General features: G+C 39.3%; 1 protein-coding gene across 1 annotated transcript in view; it reads right to left on the bottom strand.

Moving 5' to 3' along the window:
- Positions 1–25,136, bottom strand: part of pgbd5 (piggyBac transposable element derived 5) — a 69,653-nt gene continuing 44,517 nt past the window's right edge. The window contains exons 3-7 of the mRNA XM_072558902.1: positions 18,419–18,553; positions 10,470–10,650; positions 6,567–6,764; positions 3,836–3,941; positions 1–1,390 (exon numbers count right to left, since the gene is read on the bottom strand). Coding sequence (XP_072415003.1) covers positions 1,195–1,390; positions 3,836–3,941; positions 6,567–6,764; positions 10,470–10,650; positions 18,419–18,553 — 816 coding nt within the window. The 3' untranslated portion in view covers positions 1–1,194. The remainder of the gene's footprint in view (positions 1,391–3,835; positions 3,942–6,566; positions 6,765–10,469; positions 10,651–18,418; positions 18,554–25,136) is intronic.

The following is a 25,136-nucleotide window of genomic DNA, read 5'->3' as shown; positions in this document are numbered from 1 at the left end:
TTTTCCAGGATCACTTTATTGTAAATTGTAACATACATCATTTTAAATACAACATATTTAATATACAGGGCACTTTTATTGAGACACATTGCTTGGTGAAAATCAAAGAAATAGAACATGGACCCCACATGAAAGCGGACAGTAACTCTGCATGCTGTGTCCAAATCAGATTTAGAATTGCACAATACCCTTCATCCACTCTATAATTAATTATACAGTTCATTTAGGGATACATTCCACTCTAGCAGTCAAATCCTCCTACTGGAAAGCTTGCAAGACACTGTAGGAAAGAATTTCATCAAGATAAATCATCAATTGTATCAACACAATCATACATCCTATCATAATCCTGATGCATCTAACTGCTTTGCTGAGCTGACTGAGCTTCAATAATCCAATACCAAAAGGGTGTAGCTTATTTCATTGTAAACTACCTCCATGTAATGTCCTAAGGATTTAGCATTCTAAGCAACAACTTCTAATCCTTTGCAGTGATAAAGAACAGTCAGTGAATAAACAACTTATGATTGGTGCAGCATCCAGTAAATGCAGTACATCCCACAGACTGAATTCTGAACATGATATAATAGCTAGTTCAATGTAAACATTCAAAATGCATAATAAGTCTTTGTTATAAATATCTATACAGGGCTGTTAGATTGTACAATGGAGTGAATTATTAGGTGCTGATGTATTATGGAACAATTAGTCATTAAGTTTCTTACTTTTGGAAAAAAGAAAGTTACAAGATTGCTTGCAATGATGTTACTTTTCCATGGGTGTACAATTTGAATATAAAAAAAAGTGTACATTTTACTTCTCCACGTATATAAAATGCCACATTTAGACCACAATTCAAAGATTATGCAATTGGTCCAGTTCTATCCAAGTTGAACACTTCATTCAATTTTGCAGAAGTAATTACATCAAAAGGTATGTTACATTTGGATTTTCCAGGTTGTTTTAAATGGCAGTACCAGTCTCCAGATTCCTTGTAAGTAGTATTGTGGTCTTCAGTTAGCCTTGCTGTTCCATGGCAGAACTGGGAATTAAAGGATGTACTTGCTGCAAATTTCAAGGAAAAGCTGGACAGCAAGAATATTTTTTGATGGTTATGACAAGAGTGTGAAATGTTGTTTAGCCCTGTGAATGCAGTGCAACAATTTGACCTTGGCACCTATGCTGCCAATTTTATCATTCCAAGGGGTGATGTTCCTCAATTCCAAGCAACTCTTTGACCAGTTTTTCACCAAACTGTACCCGTGTGTAGCGCCTGACTAGATATGCCTCTGACATCTTGTACAAGATGTATGAATTATTGACAGCAATACTGAGAACAAACCAGAACACTTGCTGCCAGGTCTTGTTAGCCTTGTGAGATATAAAGTACCTGTGAAGAGAACAAACACTATTATAAAAGCACGTGCGAGTGTGTATATACAGGAAAACTACTCCAATTGGCAGGAAGTTCTGCAGCCTAAGAACATGGATTTGAGATAATTAGTTTAAGAAAAAGGGACAGATTAGAATTTGATCAATACTGCGAGATGTCATGCTCTTATGGGATTCAACAGAAGAATCTGTTAATCAGATTGAAAGTTTGTGTCCAGACTGCCTTGGAATAACATTCCATTTTCTCAACTGAGGAATGTTACTTCTGAATGTGGAGGAATAAAAGCTCTTGCTGATTTGATCATCAGTACCCTTAAGTAAGGTTGATTTAACACATCCTGCTTGGGATAGTTTACTGGGGTAATTCAGTCAACACCAGAATGCATTATACTTTCTTTAAACAGAGATGACTCACAAGGGCGGAGATTAACACAGCCACTAAGAGATTGCATTAAATGACCATCAGTTTGGCTAAAATAAGTCTTAGGGAATTCCTAAAAGACGAGGTTGGGGGCGGGTGTTTCAGTGTAAAATTTTAAAGTTTGTACTATGATACTACTAGCATAGCCAATGATAAAGCAATTTAGGATTCAGAAATTTTGAGGTGATTCAGTAGTTTACGGGGATTTGCAAAAGGCAAAGTGGACCCAAAATGTAAACTTTCTTTCTCCAGAGATATTGCCATACCCACTGACTTTATTCATTTTGTTTTTATTTCCGATTTCTAGCATCCTTAAAAATTTTATTATATAGGGCTCCCAAGATAACCCAAAGCAAATGTTCTAATTTTTTTTCATGGTTTGTGGTGCCTTCCTGTCTGCAAACTTGGATATCATATTTCCCATATTTGAAGTGTAGCCACTGTTAGAAAGGATCTCAATAGTTAGAAGATACTTTGTAAAATATGATTTGGGGGTGCTGGTGTTGTACTGACGTGTACCAAAGTTAAAAATCACAACACCAAGTTATAGTCCAACAGGTTTATTTGGAAGCACTAGGTTGTGGAGTGCTGCTCCTTCATCAGGTGGTTGATGAAGGAGCAGCGCTCCGAAAGCTAGTGCTTCCAACTAAACCTGTTGGACTATAACCTGGTGTTGTAAAATAGATAAGCATTTTATTTATTCTAATTCCTTCTATCATAACCTTTATTGTATAACATTACATTTTAAAATCTGATAATACATCTTGTTCAGACCACTGCAGAGTAAGAAATGGCTTCATAAAAGGTCAAATGAAACAGAAACAAAAACAAAGTTTGGGTCCAGTTCTGATGAAGAGTTATCAGATTCAAAATTTAACTCTAATTTGGGTCATAAAAGGGGCTGGATAGTAAACACTTGTTAGCACTGATGTTTGCTGAGGTCAAACTGGCTCCATCAGTTTTCCCTGCTAAATCTAGCTCTTTCATTTCAGTGCCTCTTATTTGTGTAAGAAATCAAGGAGAAGAAATAGATTTCCATGTTGGAGGACTAATATCAGATCCTGGAGGCTGGGATGGGAAGGTTACAGTTCTGATATGAGACTGCATTTTCTAGTTATGGTCAATTTAATTGAAGTTTGATTATATTCAATTAGCATAATAATTGAGACAACATAAAGAGCATCAAGACTAAAAGCTCAAGATTCCTTATGAAATCTAGATAACAGAAAAGATTCGATAACAATTCACCAGAAAATACTTGGAATAAGCAGCTGCTGTCTCAGGACATATAAATGTTAGGGACATCAGATTCATTCAGGGTTACATAGAACAGTACAGCACAGAACAGGCCCTTCAGCCCACGATGTTTTTGGCCCATTGATCCTCATGTATGGACCCTCAAATTCTTGTGACCATATGCATGTCCAGCAGTCTCTTAAATGTCCCCAATGACCTTGCTTCCACAACTGCTGCTGGCAACGCATTCCATGCTCTCGCAACTCTGTGTAAAGAACCCGCCTCTGACATCCCCTCTATTGTTTCCTCCTACTAGCTTAAAACTATGACCCCTCGTGTTAGCCATCTCTGCCCTGGGAAAGAGTCTCTGGCTATCAGTTGCAAGAGAAATGGAGGAAGATATCACTAACTTGTCATTACAATCCTTTTCAAAAATTGGATAAATCACAACATGCATTCTACTTCCTCTCTACATTGCCCAGCAATACTCTCAAAGTATCCTTCATGCATTTGGCTATGTGAGGCGATCAAGCCAACACCCTCGTTATTTCTTGCTATATTTTGTATCTTTCAAATGAAGATCCCAAATAAAGTAACTTACTAATTACCAACAATTTGGGTGCCAAAAGCAGTCAAATGCTTTAAAGCCATAAGTAAATCACTATTCTTGGATCCATTAAATCCAATTACAGTTCTTGTATAGTTTTAATAATGTGGATTTTCACCAAAACTTTGTCATTCCATATACAGCTCTCAGATAAAAAGGACCACAGAGTTCAAACTCACTTGCTGTACTTATCATCATATTTGCAGATGTAGCCAAGGTGAGCAGCAAAAGCCTCTACTGCTAAAGGACAGCGAATCTCTCCACTCTTCCTTCTAATTATGACGCCTATAGGAACAAAAGGATTTGATCATGGTAAGAAAGTGGTTATTTAAGCAACTGTAGTATCTTAAAAAAATTAAAATGATCTACTGATCAGGATTTTTAAAGTCTTGAAAATGTGATTGCTTTTTATCTACACAACAGCACCGCATAGACATTGAAAAACAAAACATTTATCTCTGCTCAAATAGACTTTGATCTCGGTTTTTGATTTAAACTCAACGTATGTGGCAGGAAGCTTCTTCCTTAGAGATTCCACTTGGGAGACACATCTGAAGCAAGCAGACTTTTTTTTAAATAAGTAATGAGAAATGTTGTAAGCTGAAGTGAAAAATATAGGTTATAGAAACTGTAATTCCAATTATTGCCCTAGATATCAAACTCCCAGAAAACTACTTGTAGTGAAGAATCATCTAATTCATTTTTCCTTTTATCTCTACATTGCATTGAGTGAAACTTCTGCACACTCTAGGTTGACCAGCCAGTGGATTGCTTCTACTTGATCCATTCCTATCAATCTCAAAAACCAGACAATCACTTGCTATGATTTATCCTGCTCCCACATTAACTGAGATGTGCCAAGGGTCCATCATTTGTCATCAGTCTCCCAGAAAGTTGAACACCATGAATCACTTCCTTTATGCTGTACTGCCCTTGCACATTCTGTCTGCATACAGTCCACTATATCCATGGTTTCCTCTGCTTCCACCTCTCATGTTCTCCATTGATCTCCTTTCTGTAATTATCTAATGTGATCAAAGTTTTTTGTTGTTATTACACCAATTTCCTCTTTATTGCAGCCATTTTGAGCACTTTCTCAAGTTTTTTTAATGTAGGCTGTGCTCGTCACTATGCTCACATCAGAAATGCATTCAGCTTTTCAATAGTTTTTGTTTATTGTTCATGTTTCTAAATCATAAATAATAAAAATGACCAAATGCAGCATCTCAGCATCTTTTTCTAAGACTCAAGTTCAGTCCCTTACTCTGACAAAGCTGACCCTTCAAACCTCAATCACATTTCCATTGACTGATAATGATACATATATGACCTTTTCACTTGCTCCAGAACTTTATCAATTTACTACAATATTCACTTCTGGGATTAGCTTGCTGATCATCATTGGTAAATAATGAATGTGAAGAAAACTCAGACAATGTTCCTCAATTAGTTACAATTCTGACCGCCTCTTCTCACCATGTCATTAATGCAGCATCATTTGTGCATCTCAAATTGCTGTGTTTCCACCTCACATCATTTCAGCCTGGTGGATCCTATGTCTCTGAAGAAAGCTTTAGTATACAGGTTGAATGGTTTTGGGGACATACCAATTCTCTGATACACTTTTTTGATTGATTTGCCAAACCTCTGTTGATTCCGTACAGATTCTGAGTTCTCTCAATTGTTTGTCAATATGTAGGTTGCCTAAACACTCCATCTATTCTTGACCGGTTTCTCATCCGCACATTGCCCCTCAGCAACACAGTTTGAAGCAAGATATTAATTTTCCAATGTACACTGATAACACACAGCTCTACCTAGCCAAAACAGTTCTTGACTCTATTGATACTAAATAAGCAAACACTGTACTCCGTATCCTGTACTGGATGAGCAGAAATCTTATCTAATTAAGTACCAGCAAGACTAAAACTGTTATATTTGATCATTCTCAAAATGCCATTCCCTAGTTACTGATTTCATCCTCTTCCCTGGCTAAAGTCTGACGTTTAACCAATCTGTTTGCAACTTTGGCATCATTTTTGATCCAAAGAGGAGTTTCCAACCTCATATTTGCTCTCAAGGCTACCTGCTGCCACTTCTGTAACATTACTATCTTTGAATCTGTCTCATGCTGAAAGTCTCATTCATGCCATCATTACCTCAATTCCTGGATATACCAAGCTAGACGCCAACATCCTAGCCTCTATAAGCCGGAGGCCATCCAAGATTCTGATCGTAACTTAACGCACAAGTCTCTTAACCCTTCTTACCCTTGCTCTAGCTTGCCTACATTGGTTTCCATTCAAATAATATCCTCTAAAACTTTTCAAATCTCTCTATGCCTAATCCCTCCTTATCTGTTATGGTCTCCAGTCTCATTACCTTGCAAAATATTTGCAATCTGCTCCTATACCTTCTGTTTTTTAAAAATTTATTTCTCTCTTAATATATTCAAATCTTTGATTAAATCACCTAAGATTTTAAATTTGTGAGAATACCTTGTTTGTATAATCTCTTTGCTGCCATTCCATGGACAATATATTCTTAAAGAACTGCTCTCAGTTCCCTAGTTTTGATCTAATCAAGACTTTATATAACTGTAATATCATTACCACTACTTGTGCTAATCCTCTAGATATGCGGAGTTATATCAATTCCCTATGCTAAAGTATCTGGAGCAAGATCAGTGGGGTGACATTAAGTGAAAATAACTCAAAAGTTCTGGACACTAATGCTTTTTAAAAATTAATTTCTCAATAATGTTTTAGAACTTGCACTCCAAGACGTCAGTTGGTGGGAGTTACAGACACCACTTGTGACCAGGGTGTCCAAAAATATAGTCCATAAAGAGCCAAATTCTTTTTGAGAATCTCTAGTTAAAGGGATATAAATATTTTAACAAGCACTTGCCTTCTTTAAATGGAGAATAAGCATTTGTGAGAAAGTAGAACTGCCCTTTGTTGGACCAGCTTATTAGGGACATATTTCCTTTCATTCTCACCCTGTACTGGCCACGAGCCTGTGGAATCTCAGGGTTCACTAGCATCGACAGTGGTAGTCCTGTACAGTCACTCTTCCTGGAGCTGAGAAGTCCACAACAATAAATACCTGTGAGAAGCAATACCATTTTAAATTTAAAACACCACTTCATAAAATGGACTGGTTATCAAAGATATCTGGAAGGCAAATTCTATTGACTGAAACCCAAAAGCCCAGTTAAAACTATTGATATTGTAGAAATGTAATTGCAAAATCAATGGATATTCTTGAGATGAGAATGTGTATCATCCACAGTACTAAAAACATACAACATAATAACACATGCACAGTAAATAAAGCAAAATATGAAAACCATCGGAAAATTAAAGGACGACATGCTTTGTATGAAAAATAAATTTATTTCTATAAAATGATGCTCTTGGAGGACTTGATTGAGGAAGAGTATGGCTCAAAATTAGGATGAGTTTTTCCTAAGTAGCCAAAAATATTTATTCATACAAGAAGGGAGAGATGGGAGTAGGTATTGACAAGTCCATAGGTTTAATAAAGCAAAATTATGGAAAACTCTGGCCTGGCATCATCTATATCGGAGAAAACAAGTTAATGTTTTGAGTAGAATAGACCCTTCTTCAGAGTTAAGTTTAGAAGTAATTATCAAAAGAACTCTTCTTACAAATTGAATCTTCATTGTGTCCCTGATTTATCTCTGTACACATGCATAGAGCTTCAGGCTTTATATCACAGAGGGTAAGGTTAGAATATTATCATGTTAATAGAATGGAACTGTTACGACACAGGGTAAACTCTCCTGCTTAATTTAAAACCAGCTACGCAGAAAAGATTTATCCCATGCAATAATCGGTGAAAACTCAATAGGCCAAGAACTAGTTAAAGTAAAAATTAACAACTTTATTTCTTTAAGTATAATAGAGAATAATTAACTAACAACAGTTTACAATTCCTTACTCTAACCAACCTGTTACCTTCCCTTCTATAGTACTAGTCCGATAAAACTCCCGATGATGATTTACAAAACAAAAACTTCTCAAAACCAGGCAGCTTCCGTTTTCTCTGAATTCTGGTCTTTTCTTCTTCTTAGGGATTTCTGCTTCACAGGTTACTGATCAAAAGGTACCTTTTAAGAAAGCTATTTGTCGGGCAGTCTTTTTACAGTCTGGAGCTTGGCAGTTCTCCTCTCAACTGTTCAATTATCCCCTATCTTATACCCTCAAAGCATCAGATTATGTCATTGGCTTTTAAGATTGTCAATATATTCAATTCAAATTAGACTAGAGGTTGGTATTATTCAGGGTATAATTTAAACTGATTGGCCTAATCCAAATTGGTTTTGTCATTTCAAGGCAACCAGCTAATAGAGTTGTTCGACCAACTGTTACATTATATTTCTTTTCAGAACACCTGGTCCAGTCAGGTAGTTCTGTTGCTTTTAACTCTCAAAGTTACAGTACACCTGTATCTTCATAACAGAGCACATGACCAAACTTTCGTTGGTTATAAGCACTGTAAAATTATCAAACTGATATCTCATAGTCATGTAAATTAGATGACAACGGGTAGAAATAATTACTGCCATTGGTTCCATATACACAATCCAGTTTAATGAATGACTCTATGCAGTAATTTACCCCTTCATTTCAATTAAGTGTTTTCACCACCTTGAGTTTCATTATATGGTTTTTATCGCCCTGACTCCACAATGTGTTTATAACATTGACAATCCACCTCATTCAGAACTGCATTCAACTCTTAAGTGAAGGCAACATCTGTTATAAATATGGTATAAATCAAACACAAATTGACTGGCATAGGAGTCATTCCACAGTATGCACTTGCCTAGGTGTTCTCAGGATACTGCAACTAGTGTCAGCAATCTGCTTTTGGAGGAAAAGGGCAGAAAAAAAAAAGGAAACCAAACATCAAGCACTGCTCCCACTCCAGAGTGCTGTGTCGTGAATTCTCTGATAAATGGGGATGTGGATATCATAAGATGACACAATCAAATAAGCAGCATGGTGGTGGTCAAAAACAATTCCAAAGGACAGAATTAATTTGTATTTGGAGAGGAAGGATTAATCAAAGAGAGTCAGCATGGCTTTATTAAAAGGGAGGTCATGTTTGACCAAGTTGATTGAATTTTTCAAAAGTGCCCGAGTGTGTAGATGAAGGCAATGCTTTGATGCAGTCTATTTTAATAAGATCCCACATGGGACACTGATCACAAAGGTAACAGCCCACGGAATCCAAGGAAACTTTGCAAATCTGATCCATAGTTGGAAACAGAAGGTGATGGTTGAGGAGTGTTTTTCTGACTGGGAGCCTGTGTCCAGTGAAGTCCCTCAGGGGTCAGTGTCAGGGCCTTTGTGGTTTGTATAAATGATTTAGACTTGAATGTAGAAGGGCTGATCAGTAATTTGCAAATGATACTAAAATTGCTGAGGTGGTAAATAACGAGGAAGATTACCCTAGTCTACAAGAGGATATTGATGGGCTGATCAGTGGCAAATGGAATTCAATCTGGATAAATGACAGGTATTGCACTTGGGCAGGACAAACAAAGCAAGGGAATACATGATAAGCAGTAGGACCCTTGGAAGCACAGAGAATCAGGAGGTACATCATCAGAGCATGTACATTAATCCCTTATGGTATCAAAGCAAGTGGATAAAGTGACATATGGTATAATTGATTTTATTAGCAAACTCATTGAGTTTAAGTGCTGGAACTATATAAAACATTGGTTAGATCACAGCTACAGTTGTGCACACAGTTCTGGAATCCATATTATGTGAGAGATGAGACTGCACTGGAGAAGGTATAGAGGAGATTTACAAGGATGTAGTCTGGAATGGAGAGTTTCAGTTATGAAGAGAGATTGGATAGACTGAGTTTGTTTTCCTTATTGCAGAGGAAGTTGAGAAGGGACATGAATGAGATATATAAAATAATGAGTAACATGGGGAGACAGGAAGAAGCTTTTACCTTTGGTTGGGGGATGAATGCTTTGGGGTACAGATTTAAGCTAAGGGGCACAAAGTATGGAGGACATGGGAGGAAAAAGGTTTCCATCCAGAGGATGGTGATGAGCATCAGGAACTCACTGCCTGTAATGGTGATCGGGGCAAAATCCTTCATAAAAGATTTAAGCAGTATTTAGATGTGCAATTTGAGGCCACTGTATTTGGATTAAGTTTTATAGTCACGTACTCAAGTATAGGAAAGCAGGAGGACAGTAAAAAGTGTACAAAATCACCATTCTCCAGCACCATCTTGGTTACAAAAACCAGAATTTAAAAAGAAATTTTTTTTTAAAAAGTGGCAAAACGAAAATGTTCCAATCTAAAAGAAAAACGTATAAAGAATTTGCGCCAAAGTTTAAAAAATATAATTAGAATATTCATGTCACCATTTTTGACTGACGCGAACATGAACTGTGCTGTAAATCTCTACTGTAAAAAAGGACAAGATATCAGTGACCATGAAGTGCCAGCACAACAAGTTAACACATTCAAAAAGCATTGGAGTGGGAAAGTAAAACAAGATAGAACTAGGTGAGGAAAAGTCATCTTAATTTCCAAACTCAAGGCATCATATTTTCCTCACAATATTTGTCAAAACAGCTATCATTAGGGACTGACCATGAAAATAAAATTTCCAAGGTCACAATTATGAGGCTAAATTGCATGTTCAGTGAACCAAACCTTTTAATATTTTCAAAATTGTCTTTCTTCACAGTTATTCCAAACATTAGTTATTCCTGCACCATTCACAGTATTTCGCATCTTAACTACAAACCTTTTTTTTCAAACTCCTCAAAAAGATTTAAGCTAGTTATGCTAGGTCCAGTATATATGATGTAGTTTTTTCCAGCCAAATTCTGACAAAGACTTTTTGCCACAAGACTGTGGAGTTGTGGCCTGTTCTTCAATGTGTCCAGCCCATCTGAGGCGGTTCCTTCCTTCAAATTAACATAAACCTAAATGAAAAGGACAACAAAATGACAGAACATTTAATATATTTGTTCTCAAAATAGCATTGTGTTTGAAGGTTTTTATTGACTTTTGTCACAAGAAATTTCACTTAGTCATTCACAAAATATGCTCTGCCTCTTGCATTTGTCACTACAGATTATCGTAATGTGTGCTAACCTCTTGTTAGTACAGTTTTGAGTACAAAAAGGGCTTTCATCTGATGTTCTGGTTACACTGCATTTCATTTATGTTTCTATTTTAAACAAGCATGATATTTTGTTTCATGATCCTTTGCATTCATTCATGTGGAAGGAATGGTCTCACCAACTATGCTGCAAATTGCAACCCAGTTACTTCCAAAATGAGTACCAGGTAATGAACATTGGATGCAGCCCATTCCCTCCTTACATTCAAGGAGTTCACTGCAAAAAATTGTTTCTTTTTGCACTTTGGTCTCCCCATGGTCACTGATCCTAGAGATTATGCTGGAGTCAAAGGAGACAAAAGAAATGGATTAATTTGACAAACTGGTTGCAACAATTTGGAGAAGGAGATAGGAGAAAACAGCAAAACATTTCTAAAAAATATAAATGTTTGAGATAAAAGTAGTGAGAAAGAAAGACAATTGCATGGCTAGGGACTTCAATAACTAGAGGTCACAGATTTAAGGTAATTGGCCAAAGAATTGGAAAGAGGAGTCCATTTATATTAATGCCGTAAATGATGATCATCTGGAATGCATTTTCTGAAAAGATGATGGAAACAGGTTCGATAATAGGTTGCAAGTGCAAATTAGATACATACTCGAACTTTTGCAGTGCAGCTGGATAGGGGAGTAAAACAAAGAGACTCAATAATTCTTTCAAATTGTTGGTGTAGGCACGACAGACCAGCCTCTAGTACTATGGCAGATAGATAATGATTTCACAATCATAGCGTGAGAGTTAAAAACAGGCAGTACTGTTTAAGGGAATACAGATGTACATTAATGGCAACCTTCTGTTTGTAGAGGCAGAACTATTTTCCATTGAAAACCAGCAAAGGAATAATCCACATTCTTTAAAGTCTAGAGATTTTGTATTTACTACCTGTCACAATTAAAGCCTAGTTTTTTGAGGGATGACAAGTTCAGAGAAAAAAAAATCAATTATGAGTAGCACCAGTAAGCCATTTAAACGATCAATCATTTGACATATGGGATTTTGCAAAGGTTTAGCATTGGTGTGAAGCTGTAGCTATCAGGAGCACTGCTGAATCTGTCTTGGAAAGCATAAACTAAAGTCTGACATAATTCTTAAAAGCAGATTTTCCTGCACCAGGTGTTGTTACTTGGTAACGACAACAATTAGTGTGATGCTGGAAATCTGAAATACTTTACATACTGTCACTCAATCATTTTAGGCTCCAACTCCTAATTCAGGCTACATTTACACTACAAAGTCAAATAAGTTATAGTAATAAAGAATGAATACAAGACAACTAAATCAGCTGAATAGATCAGTGCACACAGCAAATTTTACATTGCAAACATGCTCATGCTAAATTTTGCTAATCAGTCCTACAGTAAAAGATACAGATTATTTGCAGATGCAGAAACACATATGATTGAGTAGAGTCAGCAGGCCCATAAAGGGAAAATCATCTGACAAATTTGCTCAAATTCTTTGAGGAGGTAGTAAGCAGGATGAGGGGAGGCATTGGATGTAATATATTTAGATTTTTCAGAAGACAAACTACCACAGATTAGGCTGCTTAATAAGATAAAAACCCAATGTTGTTGAGGGCAGTTTATTAAAATGGATAGAGGACTGACTAATAGAAGACAGCTGGAATCAGGGGGGCATTTTCAGACAGGCAATTTGTAATCAGTGGAGTGCCACAAAGATCAATGAAAGGACCGCAATTAATTATGAATATGTTAATGACTTGGATGAGGAAAGTCAAATATACTATAGTGAAATTTGTGGATGACACAAAAATAGGTGGGAAGACAAATAGTGAGGATTACAGAGTGCAGAGGGATATAGATTGGTTAAGCAAGTGGGCAAATACATGGAATGTAATGTGGGGAAATGAGACGTTATGCACCTTGTCAGAAAGAATAGGTTGACTGAACATTATTTAAATGAAGAAACAATGCAGAAAACTACAGCACAGAGGAAACTGGAAGTCCTTGTTAATAATCACACAAAAAAAAACTAGCATCAAAGCTCACCAATAATAGGGAGACAAATTAAGTGTTGTCCCTTATTTAAAAGGAAATGGCATATAAAAGTAAGATTTTGCTAACACTGCACAAAGCACTAGTCAGACCACTACTGTAATATTATGAACACTTTGGGTCCCTTTTCCAAGGAAGGATATACTACATTGGAGATAATCCAGAGAACTTTCACAAGGCTGATACTAAATATGGAGAAACTGTCTTACGAGAAGAGGTCAAGTAGGTTGGGCCTGATTTTATTAGCATATAGATGAATGAGAAGCAACCTTATTGAAGCATTCTAGATTCTAATGGGGGACTTGACAGTTTGTTTCTGCTTGTGCGAGAGTCTAGGTGCAGAGGGCATAATCTCACAATAAAAAGGATTGCAGATTTAAGACAGTGACGAAGAGGAATTTCTTCTCTCAGAGGGATTCTTTACCACAGAGGGCTGTCAAGGCTGAGTCATTAAAGTATAATCAAGGCAGAGATAGATTTTTAATCAGTATGGGAATTGAGGGTTATGGGGGAAGAGACAGGAAAGTGGAGTTGATTATCAGATCAGCCGTTATCTCATTGAATAATGTAGCAGACTCATTGGGATGAATGGCCTACTTCTGCTCCCTATGTCTTAAGGTCTTATGGAGTGGGAGCTATTACAAGTGTTCATTAAACCATTATGGCAATTGAAATAAACACAGAAGATTCTGGAAATACACAAGATTTTACAGCCAGAAGAAAATATTTTTTTGTTCCAGAATGGGATCATAAAACATTCATTTTTTTCAGCAGCAGTTGGAGTGGGAGGAGCTCGATGGGAAGGAAATTTTTAAACATAAAAAATTACCTCGGGAGTTTCAGGTATATATTTTGGCAATGGCTGAATCCCGAGACACTATACGTGTAATGTCTCCCACCTGCCCTCCTTCTCCAACTAAAAAAACTCGTGTGTTGCTAAGGTAAGGTGTTTCAACTGATATTTCTTGTGTATCATGTGATTGATTAAAAGTCTACTATTAGTTGGTTAAGTGAATAAGATGACAGAAGTACTAGAAATTATTTAACTCAAATTTGCATAAATTAATTAAATAAGTAGAGATGGCTGGACAGGTGATGTGACATAGCTGTATAATGTGGAAGCTGGCTGATCCCATTGTGAACAGCGATGACCACATCCACAGCAAGTGTTGGTTGCTGGAAGAAATCTGGATCAGAATTGATGATCTGGAATTTGAACTTCAAACACTGTGGCATGTCCAGGAGGGGGGAAGGGGGGAAGGGGGGAGGGGGGGGAAGGGGGGAAGGGGGGAGGGGGGGGAAGGGGGGAAGGGGGGAAAGGGGGGGAAGGGGGGAGGGGGGGGAAGGGGGGAAGGGGGGGGAGAAAGAGTTACCTGGATGCTTTGTTTCAGGAGGCAGTCACATCCGCTAGATTAAGTAATTAAAGTTCAATTCGTGATCAGGAACAACAGGGAATGACTAAGTGAGGCATGTATGGGGATTCTGAGGTCAGGAGTGGAGGAGCCTCAGTCCCGGGGCCTAAGATTTTTGCTCCCTGTATGGATGAGGAAAAAGGGCTGTGGACAGGATGAGCCAGCTGATCATGGCACCATGGTGCAGAAGGCCATTCTAGAGTGGGGAGCAAAAAGACAAGTTGTTATAGGAGATTCTACAATTAGGGGGACAGATAATATCCTTGCAGAGTCCCGCATGGTGTGTTGCCTGCCTAGATCCAGGTGCAGGACACATCTGACCAGCTTGAAAGGATATTGGAGCGAGAGGAAGAGGATCCAGTTATTGTGGTCCACGTTGGCACAAACAACATAGGCAAGGCTAAAAAGGACCACCTGTTTGGGGAGTATCCAGCACTAGGAAGGAAATTGAAGAGCAGGTCCTCGAAGGTCATAATCTCTGGATTAGTGCTCTAGTCAGTTGCTAATTGGCATAGGGATAAGAAAATTAGGGAAGTAAACATGTGGCTAAGAGATTGGTGTGGGAAAGAGGGATTCCATTTCATGGGACATTGATATCAGTTTTTGAACCGGGGTGATCTGTACCGATGGGACAGCCTCCACTTGAACCGATCTGGAACCAGTGTTTTGGTGAAAAGGATAAATACGGTGGTCACTTGGACTTTAAACTTGTGAGTGGCGGTGGGGGAGAAGGAGGGAAAGGGATAGCAACAGAGAATATTGAGTCAAGTAGAAAGATAAGCAGCAGGTTAGCATGTGTGCAGGTCTGAAGTTCGAGGCAGACTAGAAATGAAGCAAAAAGGAAGGATAGCTTAGGACATACTACGAGAAGTGATGGATATCATGAGGATAAGAAAATTAGCATTAAGGTGCTTTACCAGAGTGTTCATAGTATTTGTAACAAAGTAGATGAATTAACAGCACAAATCATTGTGAATGATTATGATGTGGTAGGCTTTACAGAGACGCGGTTGTTGGGGGTTCAGGACTGGCAGTAAAACATCCAAGGATTTACAACTTATCAAAAAGACAGGGAGGTGGGCAGGGGGGCGGGGGGGGTGGGGGTAGGGTTACCCTGTTAGTTAAAAGTAAAATTAAATCTATGGCACTGAAATGACAAGGGTCAGATGATGTGCAGCCTGTGTGGGTGGAGTTGAGGAACCACAAAGGCAAAAAAACCATAATGGGAGTTATGTACAGACCTCCTAGCAGGACTAGGGGCGAAAGGTGTACCAGGAAATAGGGTATGTCAGAAAGGCGAGGTCATGGTGATCATGGGGGACTTCAATATGCAAACGGGGTGGGTGAATAATGTTGCCGGTGGATCCAAAAAAAGGGAATTCATGGAATGCTTACAGAATGGCTTTTTAGAACAGCCTGTTCTGGATTTCGTGATATGTAATAAGTCAGACTTTACAAAAGATCTTAAAGTAAGGGAACACTTAGGAGGCAGCAATCATAATACAGTAGAGTTCAGTCTGCAGTTTGAAAGAGAGAAGACAAAAATCGGATGAATGGTGTTATAGTTAAATAAAGGTAATTATAAGGGCATGAGAGAGGAACTGGCGAAAATCGATGGGAAACAGAGCCTAGTGGGAAAGACAGGAGAGTAACAATAGTAGGAGTTTCTGGGTGTAATTGAGGACACAGTACGGAGGTTCGTCCTAAGAAAAGAAAGATAGTCTTTGGTGTGGGGGGTGGGGGAGGGGGAAAAAGAGAAAGAGGGAATTAGAAAGCAATAGCTGACAAAGGAAGTCAGGAAATGTATCAAAGATAAAGAGAGTGTCAATAAAGTGGCCAACTGCACTGAGAAATCACAAGATTGGGAAGACTACCAAAAACAGAGGATAACAAAGAAAAATAAGGAAGGGAGGATCAAACATAAAGGTAAGCTATCCAGTAATATTATAAACAATAGTAAAAGTTTCTTTCAATACATAAGGAACAAATGAGAGGCAAAAATAGAAATTGAGCCGCTCCAAACTGATGCAGGAAGGCTAGTGATAAGAGATAAGGAAATAGCTGAAGAACTTAAACTCTTTGTGTCAGTCTTCACAGTGGAAGACATGTAATATCCCAACAATTAAGAGGAGTCGAGGGGCAGACTAGTGTATGGTAGCCATTACAAAAGAGAAAGTGCTAGAAAAGCTAAAAAGATCTAAAAATTGATCAATCTCCTGTCCCCGATAGGCTACCTCCTAGAGTTCTGAGGGAGATGGCTGAAGAAATAGCGAAGGCATTGGTTGTAATCTTTCAAAAATCACTAGAGTCAGGGAAAGTTCCAGACGATTGGAAAATCACTTCTGTAACCTCCTTGTTCAAAAAAGGATCAAGACAAAAGATGGAAAATTATAGGCCAATTAGCCTAACCTCGGTTGTAGGTAAAATTCTAGAATCCATTGTTAAGAATGAGATTTCTAAATTCTTGAAAGTGCAGGGTTGGATTACAATAAGTCAGCATGGATTTAGTAGAACCTGTTAGAATTATTTGAAGAGGTAACAAGTAGATTAGACTAGGGAAACCCAGTGGATGTTATTTACTTAGACTTCCAAAAGGCCTTTCATAAGGTGGCTCACGGGAGGCTGCTGAGTAAGATAAGGGCCCATGATGTTTGAGGTGAGTTACTGGCATGGATTGAGGATTGGCTGTCTGACAGAAGGCAGAGTTGGGATAAAACATTCTTTTTCAGAATGGCAGCTGGTGACAAGTGGTGTCCAGCAGGGTTCAGTGTTGGGGCCACAGCTGTTCATTTTATATATTAACGATCTGGATGAGGGGCATGGGGCATTCTGGCGAAGTTTGCCGATGATACAAAGTTAGGTAGACAGGCAGGTAGTTGTGAGGTGGTGGGGAGGCTGCAGAAAGATTTAGACAGTTGAGGAGAGTGGTCCAAGAAATGGCTGATGAAATTCAATGTGAGCAAATGCGAGGTCTTGCACTTTGGGAAAAAGAATACTGGGATAGACTATTTTCTAGATGGTAAGAAAATTCCTAAAGCCAAAGTACAAAGGGATCTGGGAGTGCTAGTCCAGGATTCTCTAAAGGTTGACTTGCAGGTTGAGTCAGTGGTTAAGAAAGCAAATATAATATTGTCATTTATCTAAGATGGTTGGAATGTAAAAGCAGCGATGTGCTACTGAGACTTTATAAAATTCTGGTTAGGCATCATTTAGAATACTGTGTCCAGTTTTGGGCCCCACACTTCAGGAAGGGCATACTAGCACTGGAGTGTGTGCAGCTGAGACTCTCACGGTTGATCCCTGGAATGGTAGACCTAACATACAATGAACGGCTGAGGATCCAGGGATTGTATTCATTTGAGTTTAGAAGGTTGAGGGGAGATAGAATAGAAACTTACAACATAATGCATGGCTTAGAAAGGGCGGACGCTGGGAAGTTGTTTCTGTCAGGGTGGGATACTAGGACCAGTGGACACAGCCTTAGAATTAGAGGGGGTCGATTTAAAATGGAAATAAGGAGACATTTCTTCAGCCAGAGAGTGGTGGGCTTGTGGAATTCATTGTCACGGAATGGAGTGGAGGCTGGGATATTAAATGTCTTCAAGGCAGAGATTAATCTCGTAAGGAATTAAGGGCTATGGGGAGAGTGTGGGAAAGTGGCGTTGAAATGCCCATCAGCCATGATTAAATGGCCTTACTTCCAGTCCTATGTCTTATGGTCTTAACTTAAGTGTCTCAAAAGGCTGTTTAGAAAAGACTTCAGCAGTATGAACAGAAATTTGAGTGTCAGAGAATAGAGTTAAGATGGAGCTTGGATTGTTGATGGCTTGTGCCCCAGGGTTGGTGATTGGTCCTTTTCTAAGATCCCGTTTCAGAAGACAATTCGGGCATAGATAAAAGGAACACGATGAAAAATGTTGATACCATAAAAAAGAGAGGGGCTTGGCAAAACACAGGCAGTGCTGTAAAATATGTCACGAAAATAAACAAGTTAATGAAGTGAGAAGAGAACTGGCAGATGTAGTTTAGGACAAACAACAATGTGACAATTAGCTATTTAAAATCAAATGTTTTATGTAAATATATTTAAATGGCTTTAATATTTGGTTACACAGCAAAGAACAATGTAAATTACATCACCTGACAGATGTAGCCTGTTGCTGCACATTGCCTGACCCAAAGACTAAACTTTCGCTTTTTCCTTTTGCGCAACTCCCGGTCTGTACACGTAGCAATGAAGAGTGGATCTTCATCAATTAATGGTTCATGCAGTACCTGAAATACAAAATTTTGTATTTGTGTGCAGTGAAAGATTAAATCATACATAATGTTGCACTGACATTTCCTCAACTATAACAAGGCTTGTTTAAAGTTCTCTACAAGTTACTTAATTCAATTTATAATGAATCCTCATTGAAAGTAAACTATGAATCCAGAAGTCCAGTTAATGATTGTATTGAACCGTACAGGAAAACAAAAACAAAAAGTAGAATACAATTGGATTCCTTTGGTAACTATAGCTGGGACCTATTTCAGAAAATTAGTTAATGATTTATATGAAACAAAAAGCCTCAATTGGAAAGAGGTTGGCAGCTAATAAACTCCTAAACAAAATCACAGTAGTACTGGGGAGACAATGCCAGGCATTTACATCAACCCAAATGTACACTAAAACTGAATTTCTCGATGATTCAAGATGGCGACCAGTTAAATAAACACTTATTAGCTGCTGTTGCATGGCTCAGGTCCTATTCAATAGCACCTGCTAACAATGTCTCCTTATATGAAAAGACAAATATCATAAGTTGGAATCAATAATTAGTATTTATAGAACCTTTAGCATAATAAAATAAAAACATTTCTTAGGAGTGTTTTAAACACCAATCTACCTCAAGCATTACTGGGGCAGAAACTTAGATTTTAAGAAGTGTCCAAAAGGAAGGTGGAAAGGTCTGGGGAGTGATTGCAGAGCCCAGACTGCTGAAAGCACAGCCATTAAGTTGATGTGTTTAAAATTTTGGGATGTTCCAGAGGCCATGATTAGAGAAACACTCAAGAGATGTGGGACTGAATGAAATTACAGGGCCAGGGAAAGGGAAGGCAGTGGAGGGATTGGAAAACAAGTTAATTTATAAACAAAGGCATTGTTTAACCAGGAATGAATTTAGGTGGCAAGAACATAAATAACGAGTGAATTGACCTCGGTGCAAGAAACAACACGGAGCAGCTGAATTTTGGATGACTTCAAAGAACAAAGAAGTTAGAATGTAGGAGGCCAGGAACGAGTGTGTGGGATTAGTGGAGTCTAGATGAAACAAAGAAATAAATGAGAGCTGCACCAGATGTACTAAGGCATGATACAACGAACCAGCAAACCGATTCAGTTTTGGACAGTTATCAAGTCATAGAGATGCAGAGCACAGAAACAGACCCTTCAGTCCAACCCATCCATGCCAACTAGATATCCCAACCCAATCTAGTCCCACCTGCCAGCACCCGGCCCATATCCCTCCAAACCCTTCCTATTCATATACCCATCCAAATGACTTTCAAATGTGTAATTGTACTAGCCTCCACCACTTCCTCTGGTAGCTCATTCCATACACGTACCACCCTCTGCATGAAAAGTTGCCCCTTAGGTATCTTTTATAACTTTCCCCTCTCACCCTAAACCTATGCCCTCTGGACTCCCCCACTCCAGGGACAAGACTTTGTCTGTTTATGCTATCCATGCCCATGATGATTTTATAAACCTCTATAAGGTCACCTCTCCGCCTCCAACGCTCCAGGGAAAACAGCCCCAGCCTGTTCCTCTCCTAAAGCTCAAATTCTTCAACCCTGGCAACATCCTGGTAAATCTTTTCTGAACCCTTTCAAATTTCACAACATCTTTCCGATAGGAAGGAGACCAGAATTGCATGCAATATTCCAACAGTGGCCTAACCAATGACCTGTACAGCCGCAACATGACCTCCCAACTCCTGTACTGAATACTCTGACTAATAAAGGAAGGCATACCAAACGCCTTCTTCACTATCCTATCTACCTGCAACTCCACTTTCAAGGAGCTATGAACCTGCACACCAAGGTCTCTTTGTTCAGAAACACTCCCTAGGACCTTACCATTAAGTGTACAAGTGTATAATTTCCCAAAATGGAGCACCTCACATTTATCTAAATTAAACTCCATCTGCCACTTCTCAGCCCATTGGCCCACTTGATCAAGACCCCATTGTAATCTGAGGTAATCATCTTCGTTGTCCACTACACCTCCAATTTTAGTGTCATCTGCAAACTTACTAACTATACCTCTTTTGCTCACATCCAAATCATTTACATAACTGACGAAAAGTGGATGGCTGGAATTGGTAGCTAGGGAACAGTTTATAATGGAGATTAAAAGCAATGTCTGGGCATTGTGATCTACTGTTATGTTTGTTTTCTTGTACCAGATATCAGATAAGTACTGTGATTTTTTTCAAATTATTTCATGGTATGAGGGCAGCATTGGCAAGGTCGTCATTTTATTGTCCATCTAGTTGCCCAAAGTCAACTCTGTTGCTGTGGACTTGAAATCACTATTGGAAGAACCAGATAAGGATAGCAGATTTTCTTCCCCTATTAACGTTAATGAACCAGATTGATTTTGTTTTTACAACACTCGACAGTGGGTTTTTTTAAATTCCAGACTTTTTACTGAATTCAAATTTTATGATCTTCCAAGGTGGGATTCAAACAGATGTCGTAGAGAATTTGCCTGGGTTATATTTATTAGTCTAGTGACATTACCACCATACCATTACCTCCCCACCTAGGTAATTTAGCAACAGCAAAGGAGTTAAAAGTGCATCATACGAGCGGTTTAATGGGAATAAGATTGAGGAAGCAAGATGTGGATCCCAATGATAAAATTAGCTTAGAAAGGACATGACAGGAGATTGGAGAGAAACTAAAAGTTGCAAGTTGCCAACTGGATAGTGAGGGGGAAGGAATAGAAACAGCTGACCAGCTATAGTTTCAAATCTTTGGTTCAATTAAATCCATAAGTTTCTTACACATTTTTGGAGGAGACTAGAGAAAAGTCAGATACGAAGTTGGTTTGCAGTAAAGAAGCTGGTGGTTATTTTTGCATTCCCAAAGAATCCTGAAATAAGGAACCTTAAACTCACTATGCCCTAGCAACAGCTGTCTAATTTTTAGTGTGTCTCTCAGCATGTAGTCTGGAACTGGAATGAGTCAGTCTGCAACAGTCAACAACAACTCTGCACTGGAAAATCAGCAATTTTCAGGCAAACAGATGGCTCTCTTTCAAATGATAAAAATCTCGCAACACCAGATTATAGTCCAACAGGTTTATTTGGAAGCACTAGCTTTCAGAGTGCTGCTCCTTCACAGCTACCTGGTGAACCAACATCGGCACATCCATTCATGGATCTTTCGATGAGTTAGTGGTCTTCAGGTCTAGTTAATAATCAAATCAGTCTCTTGTGCTCTATAGGCTGTTTCCTGGGACATGAATATGTCTATAGAGACGCTTAGGATAAACCATGCCAAAATCATTGCATCTCTCTCCAGACCTCCTTCACAAAGACAGAAAAGCAGCATGTGACAGTACTGTAGCCATCTCGAGGGCAGCGTATAGTGGCACAGAGTTAGAGTGGCATGAAAAATCTGACAAGTAATGCCCTTCTCGCCACCAGCTTGGTTGGGAAGTTCTGGCAATGAGACATCTCATTCAAATGTCTTCAACAGTCTGCTCGGGGAACTATCCAATAGGATTGACCTTTCCCTGCAGGGCCCCAAGGATGTAATGTTCTGACCACTGCCTGATGGACTTGTGGTTAAAGGTCTTTCTTTTTCAAAAAACATATTTACAGAAAGGACAGGTGATACGGTATGGTCCAACTAGATGGTTTGTTCCATGGAAACTTGGCCCGACCCATCCATCACAATGCAGGGTCACACAGAATCTCAGCACATAATGGCACTTGGTTTTTGCATATTGAGGGTTGATACAGCTGCATACAAAGGGGGCCATCAGGATGAAAATAATGTTTAGTGCATCCTTTCCCTCTTTATCCAGTATTTTGTACATGTTGTCCCTGCAGACACAATCCATCTTTGACCTCCAGATAAATTAGATGGTGGCTCAGGCCAGGGCACCCAACATCTGATAAAGAGGGTGTAGCACTCCCATTGCCCAGTTTCTGCTTCAACGTGTCAATATGCTCCTCCCAATTTTCAGCTGCCCCTCTAAACCAGCCGTTGTCAGTAATCTGATCGGATGGTGAAGGAGATAAAGGATCAGTCACAGTCCAAGTCCCAAATAACATGGCCTCCCTCATCTCTTGGCTCTCCAGGCCAGTTCAAACAGATATTCTGAGTCTACACACTGACAGCAGATCCAAGCAGAAGACCATGGCATTGTCCACTTACAAGCTGGCTTTGAACTGCAGGCCTCAACTGTCTGGGATAGTCAACCTGTTTAGACCTACATCCTCCTGACCAGCTATGCAACATAAATAAATAAGGAGAAAAAGGGTAACAATGTTTGACTCCAGATTTGATCAAGAAACTTTTAAATTCTCAACCATTGATTGAAATTACACAACTGACATTTATGTACAGCAAATGCAATTGTGGAATCTCTCCCCAAAGCCCATTTTGTTCCTCATGTAGGAGAGATATTTCCTGTTAATGGTGTCTCCTGGTCCAACCTTACATTCTGCACACGGGCGATTGTAGCAGAGCAATGCAAGGTTCTCCGCCCTGGTAAGTGCAGATCTATTTAGGATGAATCAAGACCCCAGAGCAGACCTGATCTGTTTGATGACGACCTTCAATAGAATTTTGCAACTTTGATTCAGCAGTCAGAACAGCTACCAATTGCTAATTTCCTCTCCATCTCTTGCTTGTAGATAATGGTGATGATGCTTTCTCTCATGGATTTGGTCACGCTGCCAGTCAGAAATAGTCTCTCATACACCTTGATGGTCCACAAAGTCAAATATACAACTCTACCTATAAGCTGTCGCTTCCAGGAGTTATACTTCTTGAAAGACTCATGGGCCTCAGTCAACTCTTCCAGACTCTCCCATGCACAAGAACTCCATAATAGAGGACAGGATGACAAACCATGTTGGTTGTGGGCTTACAGTCATATTGTATGGCATAAAAGGGTTTGCTGATTCTCCAATAATCAAATTAAGATAAAGATCTATCCTCTTCCTTCAGGCTGTTGATTACAGAGTTCTTTCTGTGCACCTTCTGGAACAAGGAATGCAAGCATGTCTCATCCGGCTCCATGTAGTGGACCTTTGACCAGACACATTGGAGGCTTCCAAGGTGAAAAAATTAGGTTTGCTGGCTATTCACTTGTTGGAGATCCTCTTTGCTATTGACATTCTCTCCTCCACCCCCCCCCCCCCCCCCCCCCCCCCAAATGAATTGCAGCAGGATTTTTCTATTCAATTCTACCAGTCTCTTTTGACTTCCAAGCACCTTTAAGGATGATGAGTCTCTTGATGTTTGCTTTAATTCCTTCCCACCAATGCATTAGAGATTCAAAAGAGGGTTTTTTCACAGTTCAGCCTTTGCAATTCCTTTTTGAATTTGTTTTCAGAGGTCAACAACTTCACATTCAGTATCAAGAGCAGCTACAGGAATATGTGGTCCTCCTGGTTGGCCAGTAGACAATGGTCAGAGATCACCAGCTTGATGTCAGTGGTTCTGACTGTATTCCTTGGGGCACAAGTAGAAGTCTATCCTGAAGCAGATAGATCATCTGGCCTAACCAGGCACTCTATATGCAGTATTGCTGAAGACATTGCGCAGCCTATTTTTAAAAAACTCTTTCCATCAGGTGCCTGGATGTGGCACCCAGTTTGCCATCAGCTGTCAGATTGTTCAGTGCATTGATGATATAGAGTCGAGAGTGGGGTGCTGGAAAAGCACAGGTCAGGCTGCATCAGAGGAGCAGGAAAATCAATGTTTTGGGCATAAGCCCTTCATCAGGAGTGATTTGCATTGATGATATAGTTGAAATCACCAGCACCAAACAGTCCTGCTGTTCCAACGTATTGCTGCTCCCGGCTATCTTGAATTGGGCTATATTGGGGTTTTATTGTTGCACTAGCATCCCAAATGAGGTTATCCTCAGACCCCTCACCATTTCTAGTGTATGTCATCAGAGGTCCTTATTTCCTTTCCCTTCTTAGCGATTTGGCACTTTTGTGAAATGGAGACAGTTTAAAATCAGCCAAGAGGGCAGCACAGTGGCTCAGCCTCACAGCACCAGGGTCCCAGGTTCGATTCCAGCCTCAGATTATGGAGTTTGCACATTCTCCCAGTGTCTGCGTGGGTTTCCTCCGGGTGCTCCGGTTTCCTCCCACAGTCCACAGATGTGCAGGTCAGGTGAATTGGCCATGCTAAATTGTCCATTAGTCAGAGGGGGGTGGGTTACTTTTCGGAGGGTCGATGTGGACTGGTTGGGCCAAAGGGCCTGTTTCCACACTGTAGGGAATCTAATCTAATCTAAAAAAAATTAACTGTGGCATCTCCATGCTCGCCTTTGTCCAACTAACCCTATTTGCATGCTGTATAAGTTTGCATTTCCTTTTTAAGTGTGCGTTCTTGTGTCCTAATCCTGATGAATGAAAGTCAAAAGAACTTCAATTTCATGCCCCATTTTAGCAGTGTTCAGCAGGGTCAAACTTAATGTTAGTTTAACATTTGACTTAATTTGACTTGGAATTTTAAGAACTGTGAAGGATACTGAAAAGTAGTTAGCACTTCAAAGAAAGTACCTGCTACTAGTCTTGAACAGTCAACTTGTTGTGGGGGATTAGCTGCGTAGAAA

This window comes from Chiloscyllium punctatum, chromosome 3 (assembly GCF_047496795.1).
Source record: "Chiloscyllium punctatum isolate Juve2018m chromosome 3, sChiPun1.3, whole genome shotgun sequence".
In the NCBI taxonomy this organism is placed as follows: Eukaryota; Metazoa; Chordata; class Chondrichthyes; order Orectolobiformes; family Hemiscylliidae; genus Chiloscyllium; species Chiloscyllium punctatum.
Note: the sequence above shows the minus strand (reverse complement) of the source record. Positions and strands in the feature narration are given on the sequence as shown.